Raw genomic sequence first — 17,361 nt, forward strand, 5'->3', positions numbered from 1 at the left:
TTATGATGATGACATTTTTTTTATAGTTTAAAATTTAAAGCAAAAATATATGCATCCCACTATTATATTTTTAAAATGTGATTATTATTTTGTGCTGCTTTTAATTTAAGTTGCTGTTATGGTATGTTTTTATGGCCATTTATTGTTTCACATGACTAAAGAAACATTTAGTTTTTGCTGATTATTACTAAAAGATCAAATATACTAATCTAATAGCTACTTTAGAATAAATGTATTCATTTTGTTGATTATTACTAAAAATAAAATGTGATAATCTAATAGATGCTTTTTAATAAATGCAATAGGCTAAATCTATTCTGAATTTTATTGGAAGATTTTTATTATTATGTATTTTATTCATAGGCTGGGTTTTACTGAAAACTATTACATTTTCCACAGTTGTCATATGTGATAGTTCAATGAGTACTCCACGGGAATAAAAAAGCTGATTCAAAGGAATCAGACGTTTTGGGGGTTTTTTTTGGGGGGGGGATGTAAATGATATTGTGTGCTGTTTGGGCCCAGTTTTTACCACAATGAATCTGGAGGCCTGTTCGGTGTGTGCCAGTCCCTAATGGGAAGAGTTATTATGAAGAACCGCATAATGTGAAAACTATTTGTAACCTATAAACAAAGAAAACTTTGTTTTTACTTCTCTCCCACTGTTTTATTTGAAAAGTAAAATGAAGAAACAAAAAAGTTATTAGGATAAAGAAAGGTTAAGAGAGGTTTCATGAAGTATATATATATATATATATATATATATATATATATATATATTTTTTTTTTTTTTTTTTTCCCCCCCTCCACACTTATCTTTCCTGGGCAGGCTTTTGCCTTCCAACTCGGGGCCTCTAGTATCTTAGCTGTTCCCAGGACTGCACTCTTCTGGACCAAGATATCCAATATTGTTGGGATCTGCTGGAGCCACTTTCCCAGTTTGGAGGTCACAGCCCCTAGTGCTCTGGGAGCCACTGTTACCTTCACCTTCTTTCAGCCCTTGGTATTTCTTGAGCTTTTCATAGTCCTTATTCTTGATGTTGCTATCACTTGGGACATATATCACTACATCCCTCTTCTGCTGTTTGTCCATCACTACTATATCTGGTTGGTTAGCCATTACCATTTTGTCAGTCTGTATCTGGAAGCTCCACAGGATCTTAGCTTTGTCATTCTCGACCACCTTCGGGGGTGCATCCCACTTTGACCTTGTTACTTCTAGCCTGTACTTGGCACGTATGTTTCTTAATACTATGCCTGTCATTTGGTTAAGGTGTTCCATGTATGCCCTGCCTGCTAGCATCTTGCATCCCACAATATATACTGGATATATACTGGGGCACCTTTGCACGGCATGCATCTGGGGTCCTGCCTGGTGTGGTAGATCTGAGCATCTATTAAGATCTCTGCCCAGAAATGTGGAGTACTGGGATATATATATACATAAGCATTGAATTCCTGAAAATTTCCAATGTGCACAGTATTGCAATGTTTCCACAACTCTCTGGTCCAGTATTCTTGTATTGCTGTAGGCCATTTTCTTGTTTTTTAAGCCCTTCCAGGAACTGGGATTCTTTACCTCTGAGCTGTGTGAGTCACAGATGCATAGCTTTAAATAACAAACTGCACACATTTTAGTTGACAAAAGAGCTCTGCAAAATTCCACACTGTTTTCACATTTTGGCCAAGTTCAGTTTTGGCAAAAAGTAATTTCTTTATTAATATTAAGATCTGTCTGGCCTATATGAGACCTTAGTACCGAATATAGACTGAAAACATTTTTGCTTTCTGACAATACTATAACTTCTTAGCTTGGTTATCCACAGGCACCTATCTTTGACTGGAGTTCTAATCAACTAGGGCTGTGCAAGGAGACACGTGGAGTCCTGTCCTGTGTGGTTATACATCCACACACACAATTATTAACAGTTATATTTAATGAAAGTATTCAAAAAATCAGAGCACATCACTAATTTAACTGAATAATTAAGAAGAAATGCTTCTTGATATTTTCAAGTATTCTTGAAATACTTGTCATGGTGTAACATTTGTCATTGAGTAACACTTGACATGGTGTAACACTTGTCATTGAGTCCTTGCTCAGTCTTGGCCATCTTGGTGTTTGTTTGTTTGTTTCCTCATCATGCTGTCCAGCTCTTCTCCAGGTCCACCAGTTCCATGCCCTCGCAGTAAGAACGAGGACGTGAAACTTTCACCTGAGGGCCAAAGAAAACAGTTTATCAGTCTTTATGAACACTTACAACAAGGAAGGGAATTTGTGTGTTTTTTGTGTGTGTGTGTGTGTGTGTGTGTGTGTGTGTGTGTGTGTCTGTGTGTGTGTGAGTGTCTGTGTGTGTGTGTGTGTGTGTGTGTGTGTCTGTGTGTGTGTGTGTGTGTGTGTGTGTGTGTGTGTGTGTGTCTGTGTCTGTGTCTGTGTCTGTGTGTGTGTGTGGGGGGGGGGTGTCTGTGTCTGTGAGACTTTATGTTTACAACAGGTAGGGGTTTGTGTGTGTGTGTGTGTGTGTGTGTGTGTGTGTGTGTGTGTGTCTGTGTGTGTGTGTGTGTGTGTGTGTGTGTGTGTGTGTGTGTGTGTGTGTGTGTGTGTCTGTGTCTGTGTCTGTGTCTGTGTGTGTGTGTGGGGGGGGTGTCTGTGTCTGTGAGACTTTATGTTTACAACAGGTAGGGGTTTGTGTGTGTGTGTGTGTGTGTGTGTGTGTGTGTGTGTGTGTGTGTGTGTGTGTGTGTGTGTGTGTCTGTGTGCGAGTAAGACTTACTGAATTAGTGTTTCTGTTGAGCTGCTGTAGTAGAGGGAAAGGTGTCCACTGAATTGGCTCGATTGGCCAGCTACATACGGACAGGTCGCTGGCCTTTCCCGAATCAATCACACAATCTGCTAGGCTGCAGTTGCTCAGATTCCAGTGATACTGAGAACTAAACAAACCCCACATGAACATTTGAACATTCACACATATATACAAATGCTGCACCACTGGACTGTACTGTACTTACTTCAAATATGACAACTGAAAAGTGTGTAAATGCATATATATATATATATACAGCTCCAGAAAAAAATGAGACCACTCCAGTTTGTTCTTAAATCAGCATCTCCACATGTACAGCAGCCATTACATTCAAGTGTTTGTTGAATTCCTTCACAGACACACCTCATTCTACTTAATGATATGCTGAATAGGTGATCACCTTAACAATATCCTATTCTAACGCGCAACAGTATAAAAAACCACTGCTGCTGTCATCACTATTCTCTAGTTATAGAACCAGCTGGATGGGAAAAGCAGTGCTAGGACTACCCAAAAAATAAGTATAGTCAAAATACAGCTACAGACCGTGCCGTACGAGCTGAAATGTTTTTAATGAGGAAAAGAAGGGTTCAATTGTAGCTTTAATGGCAGAAGGATACAGTGAGCGTCAGGTTGCTTCCATCTTGAAAATTTCAAAAACTGCAGTTCATAAGAATAAGGTCAAGCAGCAAACACATAGGACAACAACAGCTACAGACTGGCAGCGGTCCAAAATGACTCTCTACCGACCCTGATGATCAGCACCTCATTCAGATGTCACTTAACAACCATAAGATGATGTCAAGTGACTTACAAAAAGAATGGCATGCAGCAGCTGGGGTGAACTGCACAGCAAGGACAGTTCAAAACAGGCTTCTGGAGGCAGGGCTGAAGTTGTGCAAAGCTAGAAAAAAGCCCTTCATCAGTGAGAAGCAAAGAAGAGCCAGACTGAAGTTTGCGAAAGACCATAAGGATTGGACTGTGGAGGACTGCTATAAGGTCATCTTCTCTGATGAGTGCAATTTTCAGCTTTGTCCAACACCTGGTCATGTAATGGTTAGACAGAGACCTGGAGAGGCCAGAGTGTCTCGCACCCACTGTGAAATTTGGTGCATAATCGGTGATGATCTGGGGGTGTTTCAGCAAGGCTGGAATCAGGCAGATTTGTCTTTGTGAAAGACACATAAATCAAGCCACTTACAAAACTGTGTTGGAAGAAAACTTGCTTCCTTCTGCTCTGACAATGTTCCCCAACTCTCATGATTGGATTTTTCAACAGGACAACGCTCCATTTCACACAGCCAGGTCAATCAAAGTGTGGATGAGGGACCACCAGATCAAGACTCTACCATAGCCAGCCCAATCTCCATACCTGAACCACATTGAAAACCTCTGGAATGTGATCAAGAGGTAGATGGATGGTCACAAGCTAGCAAACAAAGCCAAGCTCCTGGAATTTCTGTGCCAGGAGTGGCGTAAAGTTACCCAACAGCAATGTGAAAGACTGGTGGAAAGCATGCCAAGACGCATGAAAGCTGTGATTAACAATCAGGGTTATTTTACCAAATATTGATTTCTTGACTCATCCTAAGTTGAAATATTAGTACTGTGTTGTTTATAAATGAATATGAGCTTATTTTCTTTGCATTAATTGTGGTCTGAAATTTCTGTAACTGTTTTGTTATTTTAACCATTAGTCATTTTCATAAAAAACATGCTCTAAAAAACAATATTTTTTATCTGGAATTTGGAAGAAATGTTGCCAGTAGTTTATAGAAAAAACAAAACTGCTCAGCCTGGTCAAACACATACCCATCAATTGTAAAACTAGATAAACTAATCATTTTGTAGTGGTCTCTTATTGAGCAAAGCATACAAAATCTACATTGTATAGCAGTTGAAGTCAGAGATACCTGCGAGGATATATGGTACTGAGGTGTGTTGTGCTGCCTTGATAGGTGGAGGCGATGGACAATGTGTCGTCATGGTAACAGCAGGTACGATCCAGTGCCCTCATATGCAGTAATTCATCAGAGCGGGTGAAGGTAGGGTTATCTAGTGAGTCCTCCGAACCTGGCCATGACCTTCCCCAGAAACGAGCCGACAACTCATCAAAGTGGTTAAACCTGCGATAACTTTCACATGCACACACACACACACACACACACACACACACACACACACACACACGTGCACATGCACAAAGTGCAACCAAACTGAAATGTAGCCAGATCTCTGTCTGGGGTACCACTGCTATGTTTGCTGAATTCAGTTAAATTGTGTGTGCTCCTTTTGACACTAGTGAACCACAGAAGATATGAAATAAGGTAGGTCATAACTTCCTGAATAGAAAATCAGTGGGGGGTTTTTTTATCTGTACTTAATAGATTTGTGCGTTTAGGCAAGCAATGAGCATGTCTCTTTCACACTCCCCCTTCCATCAGGGAACACAATCCTACACTTCACACATTCCATGTGTCCCTCACACATACACCATTCATCTACACTAACACCCATGCCCCTTACCAGGGGCTCACTCTGATCATCCTTTCACAGTAGGTGGGGGGGTTCCTTTGACCATGGGCACGCTCCTGAAGGCATCATGATGCCATACCACTTCTGATACTATTTGTAGGAAAAGCCAAGGGCAGCAACCACACTCAGTCACAAACCCAGGTCCATCAGGCAGCAAACATGTGCTCTGACCGCCAGACCAAAGAGCCAGCTCACTGGCACTGCAGCGACCGCCTTCCTGAGTGACACTCACAGTCAGCAGACTTATTTCTAAAAAAAAAAAGGCTTGAAAATCATGCTGATAACCTTGAGCTTGCGTGTGTGTTTTCTCATCAGCCCCTCCTTCTCCTGTGTCTAAATGCAAGGTTTATTTTAACTGGCTAACGATTTCCTGCAAATGCTTTCCAATAACACAGTCGTGGTAATACCTCATAGTCATGTGCAGGTGTGTTTAAACTAACAAAAAGTATTTTGTTAGCATGAGAGCTAATAAAAGAAAGTTTGGGTGTGTGTGATACCTGCTACGTGTTTGGTCCACTTTGGCCTGAATCAGGATGCTCTTAAAGCGACGCACAGCCAGATAAGAGAGAAGTGCCATCAGTGCCACTGCCACACACAGAACACCAATGCACATGCCAACCAACCGCTGGCGGGTCATACGAAGGTCGCAGCGCTGGCCCATAAACCAGAAATCCTCACCGACAGGACACCTACAGCGCACACGCAAACATGCATACACACAGGGCAAAAAGATCGACTTAGGATTCGGGCGCAAGTGGATGTGCGAAGGCAGTGGGTTTTCGTACTCACAAGCACGGCACTCACTGGCAGAGGGGTGGCTCGCCAGGTCGATGGACGCAGATGCCGTTGTGTCTGCAGTATTCGGAGTGGCAAACAGAGCTGCAGCTAGCATTGCCTTCTGAGGACACGCACTGGTAACCTGGTGGGCACTCAAAGAGCCAGGCGCACATGTCAGAGTGCAAGCCTGAGAAAAAGAGAGAGAGTTTTGTGTGTGTGAGAGAGACAGAATTAAATAAACCTGACCATAAGCATAAAAGTTGGTCAAGATTCATATTAAATATTAGATTGTTTGAATGAACACCAATGTCAATAAGGCATAGTTGACAATTAGATCTAACAATAATCATGTCAATACAATGTAAGATGCGATGCGCTCTGTATATTGATGACTTACCTCCTATAGTGATGTTTTTCACCCTTACTCCACCTACAAATATACCCTTCCTGGGAAGTGGACTTAGCCCAGCCTGGGACAAAAGAGATTCCACCCTCCCCAGCCAGGAGAGTGCTCCCATGGTCTGGAATGTGACCACTGTCTGGAACACTGGACCACTGAACATCAGTACACCAGTCAATGAAGAAAACAGGAAAGTTGTCTGGATTACCACTCAGGCAAAATTTGTCTGTTTATCAGTCAGGCAACTGGTCAAATTAATATATACTTGACTAATAAGCTAAATTCTTTTTTTAATGAGCCCAACAAACAAGAAACCAGATATATAGTCAGTCTCAATTTCACCGTATTAGTAGTACAACAATTATGATACAGTACTTGGCTTGTTAAAGACAAAATTACTAGCCCCCAAGGAGATATAGAACATTTTCTTAAAAATTTGATACATTTTGGATCTTTAAAACAATCTTCAAATTTGCTGTATAACAGATGTATTGAAATTTGGGCTGCTCAAAATTATTAGCCCCCATGTGAATCCTTCAAAAAATGTACCAAATTGAAATCATAAGCTTTCAAACCACATCTGAACCCCATCTGTCTTGACTGGCACAATCAAATAGCATTGAACTCTAGTAAATGGACTCAAATGAACATGGCTACTAGCACTTGAAGTTTAGATGGAGGGACACCACTCTTACATTCTTTGTAACAAGTAATTCCATAATGTCAAAAAAGCAAAGAATTGTGGACAACAGGAACAAGGTAGTGGATGCTCATCTGTAGGGGAGACAACTATCAAGTATCTAAACAACTATCTAAACATTTCATAGTATTCAGAACAGCTTTACTGCAAAGTACAATGAGACACATTCTGTTAGAAACAATCCTGGGCAAGATAAGACACAAGTACAAGATATGAAAGATTTTGGAGAGGAAAATCTTCAGATATGTTAACAAGAATCCCCAGATCTCTGCAAAGATGACTGTGGCTGAACTGGCCTCTTCTGGACTTCTGAACATTTGAAGAAATATTGTTGTGATGGCTCTTCATTGTGGTGAGCTTTATGGTCATCGCCCAAGGAAAGCTGTCACACTGCTCACACAGTGTCACATTAAAGCAAGACTGAAGTTTGCCCGTGACCATCGGAAACATAGGGGGATGAGTTTTGGAATTTGTCCTTTGGTCTGATGAGATGAAACTGGAGCTATTTGAGCATATAGATATTGCTTTTGTTTGCCCAAGGAAGAGAGATGTTTTCAACTCTAAAAACATATTTCCCAAAGTTAATCGTGGTGTGAGCAAAATGCTGTGGTGAGGTTTTGCAGCTTCAGGCACAGTGAACCTTGTTCTGTTGCATGGGGTCATGAGGAAAGAAAACTGTTATTTTGAAGGACAATATAAAGAAATCTGCAGCCAATCTGACTTTAGGTTTTCCAACAGGACAATGACCCAAAGTATACATTCAAAAATCCATTTCCATTTCCTTTTCGAAGCCCAGATCTGAATCCTACTGAGAATCTATTACTTAAAGCTCAAGAATAAGGTCCATGTTAAAAAAAAGCTTATAATTTGAAAGAGCTGGAGGAATGGGCCAAGATCCTTCAAAAGACATGAGACAACCTGGTTAGCAACTACAGGAAAAGACTGTGGTCAGAAAGGTTACATTATTGACTATTAATTGTTAGCGTGCTAAACATTTTGGTCTTGTCCCTGTCTTTTTCATTTCAAACCATCAGTAAAATATCTTTATCAAATTTGGTGAAAGTTTTGCCTTTGTTCTTTTGGAAGAAGTTATATTTTTTTGGTACTGATCATTTCCTTTAAAAAGTTAAGGTTTTTTTTTTTCGATTTCATAAAGGGAGCTAACAATTTTGACCACACCTATATATAACAGAGTTACCTGTGCCAGGTCAAATGCTGGTTCTGGTATCCTGCTACTCTGTGTAGGAATGGCTCAACCTGCCCCCAAGGAGGGTAAACAACAAACTGTTAGCATGCACCATTATTCTCTATGTGCAATACCCCCAAAAGTCTACATTTAGTCTCAGACTCATGTTCTTGACCATCCCAAAGAATGTCCCTCCAGGAATTCTAAAGGCATGGAATTTCACCTTTGTTATGTAATTATGTATTTATGTTCCTACTGACACGTGGCAGCTGAGCTGGCAGTGAGAGATATGGTGATACAGTGTAGTCTATTTTAAGGATGATAAGGTGTGATCCGTTTTAAGGGTGATAAGACGTGATCCGTTTTGATGCCTGTGTAGTAATCATGATGCACGTGTAGTAATCTATGGAGTCCAAGATATTTCTGCTTAGCTAGCGTCCTTGGCAAATGGGAAGTAATTTTTTAGCTTTACTCAGAGCTTATAAAGAACTGCATGAATTTGAACTGAAGCCTTGGGTTATGCATGTTATGTCTAAGGTTCTGATATGGTGCAAAAATTACAATTGACATTACCTCCATTGGCCATACAGGGAGGGAAGAGTTTTGCTCCAGTGTCACCTGTAACAGCACTTGGAATGTTTCCACTAAAAAAACACAGAACATTTTACTAATACAAATACTTTATACTATTATGCTTTGAAATAACTCCAATTAAAAGACATTACAAAAAAAAGACTCACCTTTGATGATTACTGGTTGGTCCTCCACAATGAAAACCCGCCCCTTGTGTGACCAGTCCTTATCAATTTTGACAGTGAAAGGGTGAAGCCGGGACAGTTGAGTGGCTACAGCCGTGGATGGCGCATGTCCGCCAGTCTGAGAGTGAGAGGAATTTGTGTTGGCCTGCACTGCTAGGGTCCATGTGCCTGACTTCTCTATTGGACTGTGCGTTTGGATGGCTGGAGTATCTCTGCTTGGAATCATAGATCGCAAGTCCTGATGGTGTGTTGGGGTTGGTTTGGGCCATGGGGTAGTCGTTACAGGGGTGCGTGTTAATTGAGTCTGGTTTGTGTCCCCGATCAAAGGTCTGCGAGTGTTAACAGCCTCTCCAGCTGTGCTACCCACAGAGCTAAGAGCAATTACATGGCTAGCAGCTGTAGGAGTGACAGGGTCATTGCTAAGAGTCCACGCACTGCTGTTAGCAACACTGCGAGTTGCCTCCATTGATCCAGTTACAGTGCTATCAGACAGGGAGAAGCTAAGCGGTGTCTTGGGTCCCAATGAAACACTGCTCTGAGAGGAGTTACTATGGCTACCATTACTGCTGTCATCTGTCAGAGCAAAATGAGTGGACTGATGCATAGTGGTGTTGATCTCTGTGCGGCGTACTACTGTAGACAAGAGCTGAGGGCTGAGTGTGTGTGGTGGGTCCTGCTGGCGTTTGCGTGTGTCTAACTCAGTCGCCGGCGGAGACAGCGTGTGTGCTTCACTGTTGTGCACATTCAAAGTGGTCGTGCTCAACCCTTCATCACTGCTGTCATGCGGAACCTCTGCCATGACTGTACCTTGCATCATAAGGTCAGGGATTGTAGTAGAATTGATTTGGGGGCTGGAGTGGACTGATGACATGGTGGTGGTAGATGGAAACATGGTTGAATTCATCTCCTCTGTCTCTCCATCTTGGTTGTCTGAAATTGGTGATTGTGGGACAGAAGTGAAGCTGAAATGTCTATGGCCCTCAGGTTCCTCCTTCAGTGATGTTCCAGGACTTGCATGCAAATCTGAGGGTGTAGTAACCATGAAGTGTTTGAGGGCACTAGAGTAGTTAGTCTTGGGCTCCAATGTTGAACTAGTTTGTCGACCCCTTGTAATATGTTCACTTTGGATGGTGTGTGATATGTGTGTGTTAGTGGTGTCCTGAGAGTCCACTTTTTGGGTGGGATAGATGCTAGGTGGCACATGTGTGTTTGGGGAGTGTGTGTTATATAAATTCCATGTGTGATGTTCTACCATAGGTGTGTGTGGTGTAGCTTTGCTACTTGTAGTGACTGGTTTCAAAAAATTATTTTCAGTATGTGACTGAGCATTGTGGTCTTGATCACTAAATATGGATCTATTTGTCTCATTATGTGAAATAGCAACAGAAGTGCCATTAATGGTGTCTGAATCATTAGAATCTGAAGGATATTTTTGATTAGAAGTGTCTTGGTTAATGTGAGTTGATCTCAGGTAGCGATTAGTCCTGCCTGTCTCTGTTCCTAAAGCTCTGTTGCCAAGTGTTACTGAAAAAGCAATTGTCTGAGGATGACTCTTGCCACCACTGGCTGCCACTGTGGCAACTTGACCATCTATGGATGCTGTCATTTTGATGTCACTTCTATAGGTGACAGTATGCAAGCCCTGCACATTGGAGACAGCTTCTGAGGTCTTTTGGTCTGTGCCTGAGTGAGCTGATCTGACTGTGTGGGAGCTAACAATAGGAACATTTCCTATGCTACTGTGTATACCAGAGTATATTTTTGTAGCTATATGCATGCCTGTAGATGGGGGGTTTTGTGTGAACGTGTTTTTGTGTGTAAGTGGGTATTCCGCATTGTCACTGTCTGTATTTAAATATGCACGTCTTGCTGCGACAGCATCTTGAAGTTGGGCAAATGTGTGTCTGGAGACTTGTGGCAGTTTTGGTTCGGCACTAGAAGGCACCAAAGCAGGGACAGTTTGCGTGAGTGTTTGTGAGTTCTTATGTGTGTAAGAGCCAGCGGAGTGAGTGCGTGTGCCAGCATGAGACAGCATGACAGTGTATGTGAGGTTAGAGATCATGGCTCCAGCCTTTTCCTGCCCATTGTGTGTGTTTTCCTGTGGAAAGGGGGGACTAATCTTATCGTATAGCCCAGGCACTCCGCCCTGTTGTACACCCACGTCCCTGAATGTGTGTGTACGAGGGGACACGCTTGTGAACCCTAGTATGTCTGGGGTGCGGGTCACCCTGTTTGGACTGTCCGGAGAGGGAGACACGGGGTCGCTGTCAGAGTGTGTGTAAGGAACCTGAGCTAGCTCTTCACTGACCTCTGACGTGTTCCATCCTGAGACATGTGCACACACACACACACACACACACACACACACACACACACACACACACACACACACACACACACACGCACACATGAATGGAACCAGAAATTCCTTGAATATTCAATGCAGAAAATTCCAGATTTGCGGAAACGCCCTAATTCAAACACTCACAGAAAGGAACAACAGCTCCATATATTAAGGCGATATTCACGTGTTTTGAACTGATAACGGGGTTACCCGGCGTCTCTAGGATCCCTCTTTATTATATGTTCATACTTCTATATTCTTATATTTTGCAGATATATTACCAGCTCTAAATTCAGGGGGAAAAAAAAAAACAGAAAACTGAAGTAATTATTCGTGCATTAGACTTACTCAGGTTTAATTTGCTTGGGCCTTTGACATTTCTCAAACTCCACTCCACAGTGGTCCTCCCGGTATCTGAAAACAGCGCACGCACGCCCGTCTCGTGCTTCTTCACAGCCGTGTCGTTTCTAAATGTTATCCATAGCTGCGCGTTTTCGTCTACATCAATGACTTCTATCCACACGGTTTGGTTTACTCTTGCGTCAATAGTCCAAGTGCAAGTAACATCTTGTTGTTTTTCAACACCATAGCCGAGAATCCTTTTATATATAACGGTGGTTGGTGATACACCACTGGGGAAGGAGTAGCTAATAGAGCCGCTCCTCTCTCGAAGAACATCTATCTTTCCGCCACACTCTCGATTCACTTCTGAGAGCACATTTCCTATACAAAAATAACATTTAACCATCTCTCCTGATTAGAGTTTCAGAAATTATATTAGGACCATTTACAGTTAAAGATAAGTGTAGACACAATGGAAAAAATAAGAACTTACTCGAATGTCTAATCCATATAACCAGACGAATTATGTGCTTGGCACAGTATAACCTTAATGCATTTTAGTTTTACGCATATATATATATAAACTCGCCGCTCAAGTAATTTACTTACCTGTTATGAAAATAAACAGGAAACAACACGCAAAAAGACGCATTTTGTGACACGGAACATTCCAGTGAGAAATGCGTCCACTGACTCGGTTCCATAAATAAATGTTTAGCTAAAAGCTGCCCGTGCTGTCGACTCGGAAAAAAAACAGTTCCGATAAATGATCGGTGACGAGCAAAGTCAAGACTTTTTAATCGTCAATAAGACGGGCATAAGTACAGCTCTGTCCATTTCTCTGCCTCTCGACAGCGGAAACGCTGCTGACGCGTAGCGCAACTCCGTTAAATGAAACGCAGGTGTGAGTGTGTGCGCGACGGGCGGCGGTCCTGTGGTGAACGGAGATCCGCGCAACCATCTGACTGCGATTAGCGCATCACTTCAGGGGCCTCGCAGTCGGAGCTGGGGGCCGGATACGCTAACGGGAGAAAGACGAAAGCAACGGTTAAAATGCGCTCTGTGTGTGTGTGTGTGTGTGTGTGTGTGTGTGTGTGTGTGTGTGTGTGTGTGTGTGTGTGTGTGTGTGTGTACCTTTCTGTTATAATGCAAGTTTAGAGAAAATGTCACATAAGCACAGGATACTAAAAACAACTTTATTTGGTAATAGAATAAAAGGGTCAATATTGGATGACTATAACTCGAGGACGTGTAATCAAATAATTATCTGTAATCAAACTGAATGGTCTTCTTGTTAGCACAGCTAGGACACAAACCTACAGGCAACTATTGACTGCATAAGGATACATCGTTGAATCTTACGATGTTCTGATTTTGATTGTAGCAGAATGTAAAGTTGTGTTGTGTGTATGCAAAGGAGTTCCAGATGTCTCGAACGAGCCCCTCTAGTTGAACACTAAGAAGAAAAATGTATTGAAAATGTCCACCTTTTTCCCATATTTTTTGCCCCACTGCAGTCTATTAGACCTAAGAAAACATATAAGAAGACACCACTAATCCCTGATTTTAAAGCCCGACTTAAGATACTGAATAAGTAAGATGCAAAGTTAACAGCCATTGTTTACTACAATGTTCAGAGGATTCAGTGGATATAAAGAAAAATGTGTATCAGCACAAGTAATTTCATCAACTTTTAACTCTCATTAATTTCATAACTATGGCTCAGAAACAGTCCAAACAGTACTAGCAAAATGATAATAAATAGAAAAGGATGACCAATCTTTCTAAGATCAGGAAACCTACAAGTTTGACATTTTACTAGAGAGCATAGAAGTCTATTTTGCTCTTAATACAATGTTTAAATTTTCCATTAGCTCAAATATATGCCACACTCAATTGATGGTTCATGTTGGAAAGACAACTGGTTTTCTGTTCCTAATAAAACTTCTTCACTGCTATGTTTTCTGTTAATTTCCCTATTTAACCTGCTAATTAATCTAGATGAAGCCACATGTCTGAAAAAGATTTGGGAAAGATTTAACTGAGAATGGTCAAGTATTTTGAAAGAAATAAAAAACTCATTTTGTACCATGGATCACTGGTTTGTATAGATTTACTCCCAGTTGTCACGGATACCTGAATTAATGTGTGAATTCTTATTTTGTCCCACTATAATGGAAAACTGTAGGTTCCCTGGATAAATATTTTGAGAATATGCACTGTATTCAGCCACTCGATGTCCTAATACCCTTTGAGTTCCTATATAAATTAATTTAGTGCAACCAGCACTATAGTGTAAAGTTCATTAACCTAAAATTTTAAAAATAATGCAGGTTATTTCTTTTCGTACACTTTTCGTAAAGTAGAGTAGCCATAATCCCTCTCTCTCTCTCTCTCTCTCTCTCTCTCTCTCTCACACACACACACACACACACACACACACACACCTCTCTCCTACGTCTCTCATCTTTACAACGAAAGCGGAGCTCAAGTTTCAAGTTCAAGTTTGGTTTATTTGTCACATACATAGTCATACACAGTATAACTCGCGGATGTTCAGTGTCACACAAACGCAGAGGGAGGGAGATCGTTTTACGGTACCTCCGAAGGAAATGGCGCACACTTACCACTTATTTCCATAAGAGGAAATGGGGCGCTTCCATGACTCTTCACCACAACCAAAGCTCCACTTCACACATTTAACCAAAAGTCAAACTTAAACAGACTAAACAAGACTGAAATTTTACACATTTACATTTTTTCAGCCAATCATCATTACTAACACCTTGCAGAATAGACGCATTCCTTTTTTTGTGTGTGTTGGATTTTGCCACCGAAAATGCATTGTGCATCAGATTTATTTCAGTACAAGAGCACTCCCAGTGTACTAGGTCGAGTCTGGGGAATGTTGCATCCCATTCCTGATGGTAAGTACTGCAGTTTTAGTTTCACTATACACATCTTAAATGTTTACACCAATCACTCTTCATTGTGACATATGAATCCCGAGTTTGGCTGACAACAGTTACAGGTCTTTTGCCACACAGAGATCCTTCAACATTTGCATTTTCAAACATTTTAATGTACACAAGTGTTTTATAAGACGTCCATAAGATGCATAGTGCACATTAAATATACATATACATCTCTTTATAAAGACTGTGGACAGCAAAATCACTTCAGAGTAATAAAACTAATCAATCCACTGAGGAAATTTGAAAATGCGCTCAAAGCACATGATTCTAAACATTGCCAAAGCCTCTCTTCCACTAGATGGTGCTGTATCCATATACATTACTCACTTGATTTATTTTTTTTTAAAGTATGCAAATATAGCATAGATCTCAACTAAGCACTGCTGGAGCTCTTGGAATTTCGCAGCAGCCTATATGGTAGCGCAAGTTAGCCAATGTCCTTACTTTCCTTCCTTGCAGATTAAACAAACCCAGGACTAAGGTGCCTTTAGGCATTATTCACTGTGTAATTAACAGCACAGGACTGTTCCTACACAAACCGAAGTAAACTAAAAAGAAATAGCATTTTCTGATTATAGGAATGATTCATGCTTTAATAAATTCAAACTGGTATCCAAGCATCTAGGTAACTGTAAATATGCCATTTTACAAAATGGATCTGTACATTCTGTACATTGTGTACATATATACACACACAACTATATACATTGTACATTGTGTATATAATCATAATATACATATATTGTACATACATTGTTAATATATTTTTGGACATATATAGAATATCTATATTTCTCTATGCAGCTGTTTTCTTTTTCCTCAGTTTGGACAGAGCACTCTTAACCATCTCACTGCGAGTTATACAGTGTATGACTATGTGACGAATAAACCGAACTTGAACTTGAACTAAGGCAGGTCCGTGGAGAGGAATCCATGGCAAAATAAAGCATAAGCATGACAGCAGGCAAATGTGAAATGCAGTAAACACATGGCATGGCTTCTCAACAGCAGCATGTAGAATACATACCAGAACGAAAAACAAAGCCTGTGTTATATTGCTTTCACATCGTTTGACCTTTTACTGAAAAACTGAGTCAGAATTTATATCAAGATACAACTGAATAGTTTTCCTCTTCAAACATATATGCCTCATTGCAATGCAGTCATTATAATGAACAAAGTGACATGCGATACACACGAGACTGTGTTTAAACGGTGATGTGGAAAGTGTCAAAATGAAAAGTCATTTTGGCACGTTCCACATGTCACCGTTTAAACACAATTTCATGTGTATTGCATGTCACTTTGTAAGTCGCTTTGGAAAAAAGTGTCAGCTAAATGCAAAAATGTAAATGTAAATGTCACTGTGTTCATTATAATGAGCACTTTGCTTTTCATTCAGGCACTTAGTCTGCGTGTTACTATTGAAAAGTAAAACCATGTGTACACTGCACTTCCATGTTTTACCACTGTACTTCAATTTTGCACAAATTCCTCTCCATACAGGTCCAGCCAATAATGAATACAAATCATAAATAGGATTACAAACAGATTTGTATTTCCACATCTGAATATACATTTTGTGAAAGAGATGTCCCATCGCTTAAAACTGTACCCTAAAAGATAGAAAAACAACTCACAGCCAGTATCAGCGGCTTTTCACAGAAATCCTTCTTACATGTGACGTACCGAACGATCTCCCCATGAGAAGATCGGCAACTTCTCTGCTTCTGCATCGGGAATGTCAAAACCTAAATGAACAGAGGAACCGCCAGGCAAAGAGCCCAATTACCCTGGCCCTATGAGCAGAACGTACAACCTTTATTTGATTTGAGAAAGACGACAACCCACGCAGTGATTAAGGGGATATAAATATATAATGGGGAATCTGTCATTGCAGGTAATTCAGCAATATGCATAAAATTTACACCTTTACTACAGAATTTACTACAAGGTAAAGTTCTGTAAAGTTCACAGCTGTGATCAAAGAACCGTTGTATACTCCAAAGGACATGAGCTACATAGTATTCAGAGCAGGACTACGCAACAGATCATTGTTAAACATGACTGAAATTCTGTCCTTTGCAATACAAAGATCCGACAATGACAATATGCAGATTCGATCCCTGACACACCACAGCGTTTCATCTTGTGTGCTGCGAGCATCTTGACCAACGTGATCTTTTATCACATCAGTGGTACACAACTGTATTTTTAACATATCGCCATGTAACTGCAGCAGGATAGTTTTCTCCATATAGTGCTGTTATCATTAAATTATTTATGTGGAAACACGAAGCCTTATCAGAACAAAAGTTCACATAACAGTCTACATCTTATTTTAACAGATCTCTATTTTTAGTAATATTATTTTTAATACTATTATACTAGTATTATTTAAGTAATATATATATATATATATAAATAAATAAATATACACACACACACACGTTATATATATATATGCATTTCAACCTGAGGTCAACCCTCAAGAAGACATCTTCAAATCTGTGCCATTAAAAGTATATATTTATTTTGCA

The 17,361-nt window shown here is 40.6% G+C and overlaps 1 protein-coding gene across 1 annotated transcript; it reads right to left on the bottom strand.

Moving 5' to 3' along the window:
* Positions 1-1,919: 1,919 nt before the first annotated feature.
* si:ch211-14k19.8 lies at positions 1,920-11,939 on the bottom strand. Its single transcript, XM_035535043.1, has 11 exons — positions 11,853-11,939; positions 11,469-11,485; positions 9,143-10,183; positions 8,976-9,046; positions 8,415-8,473; positions 6,514-6,671; positions 6,144-6,303; positions 5,837-6,028; positions 4,718-4,939; positions 2,775-2,931; positions 1,920-2,216 (listed from the first exon to the last, which is right to left on the bottom strand). Exons 2-11 carry the CDS (start codon positions 11,482-11,484, stop codon positions 2,142-2,144), a joined length of 2,151 nt encoding a protein of 716 aa, XP_035390936.1. The 5' UTR covers position 11,485; positions 11,853-11,939; the 3' UTR covers positions 1,920-2,141.
* Positions 11,940-17,361: the final 5,422 nt, after the last annotated feature.

The sequence above is a fragment of the Electrophorus electricus genome, chromosome 16 (genome assembly GCF_013358815.1).
Source record: "Electrophorus electricus isolate fEleEle1 chromosome 16, fEleEle1.pri, whole genome shotgun sequence".
NCBI lineage: Eukaryota > Metazoa > Chordata > Actinopteri > Gymnotiformes > Gymnotidae > Electrophorus > Electrophorus electricus.

Excerpts from the sequence above, each read along its gene's own strand:
- si:ch211-14k19.8 (XM_035535043.1), bottom strand. Across the intron at positions 8,474-8,975 it reads TCCCTGTATGGCCAATGGAG|GTTGAGCCATTCCTACACAG; the intron begins GTAATGTCAATT and ends CCTTGGGGGCAG. Across the intron at positions 6,672-8,414 it reads CAGCATTTGACCTGGCACAG|TGGTCCAGTGTTCCAGACAG; the intron begins GTAACTCTGTTA and ends ACTGATGTTCAG.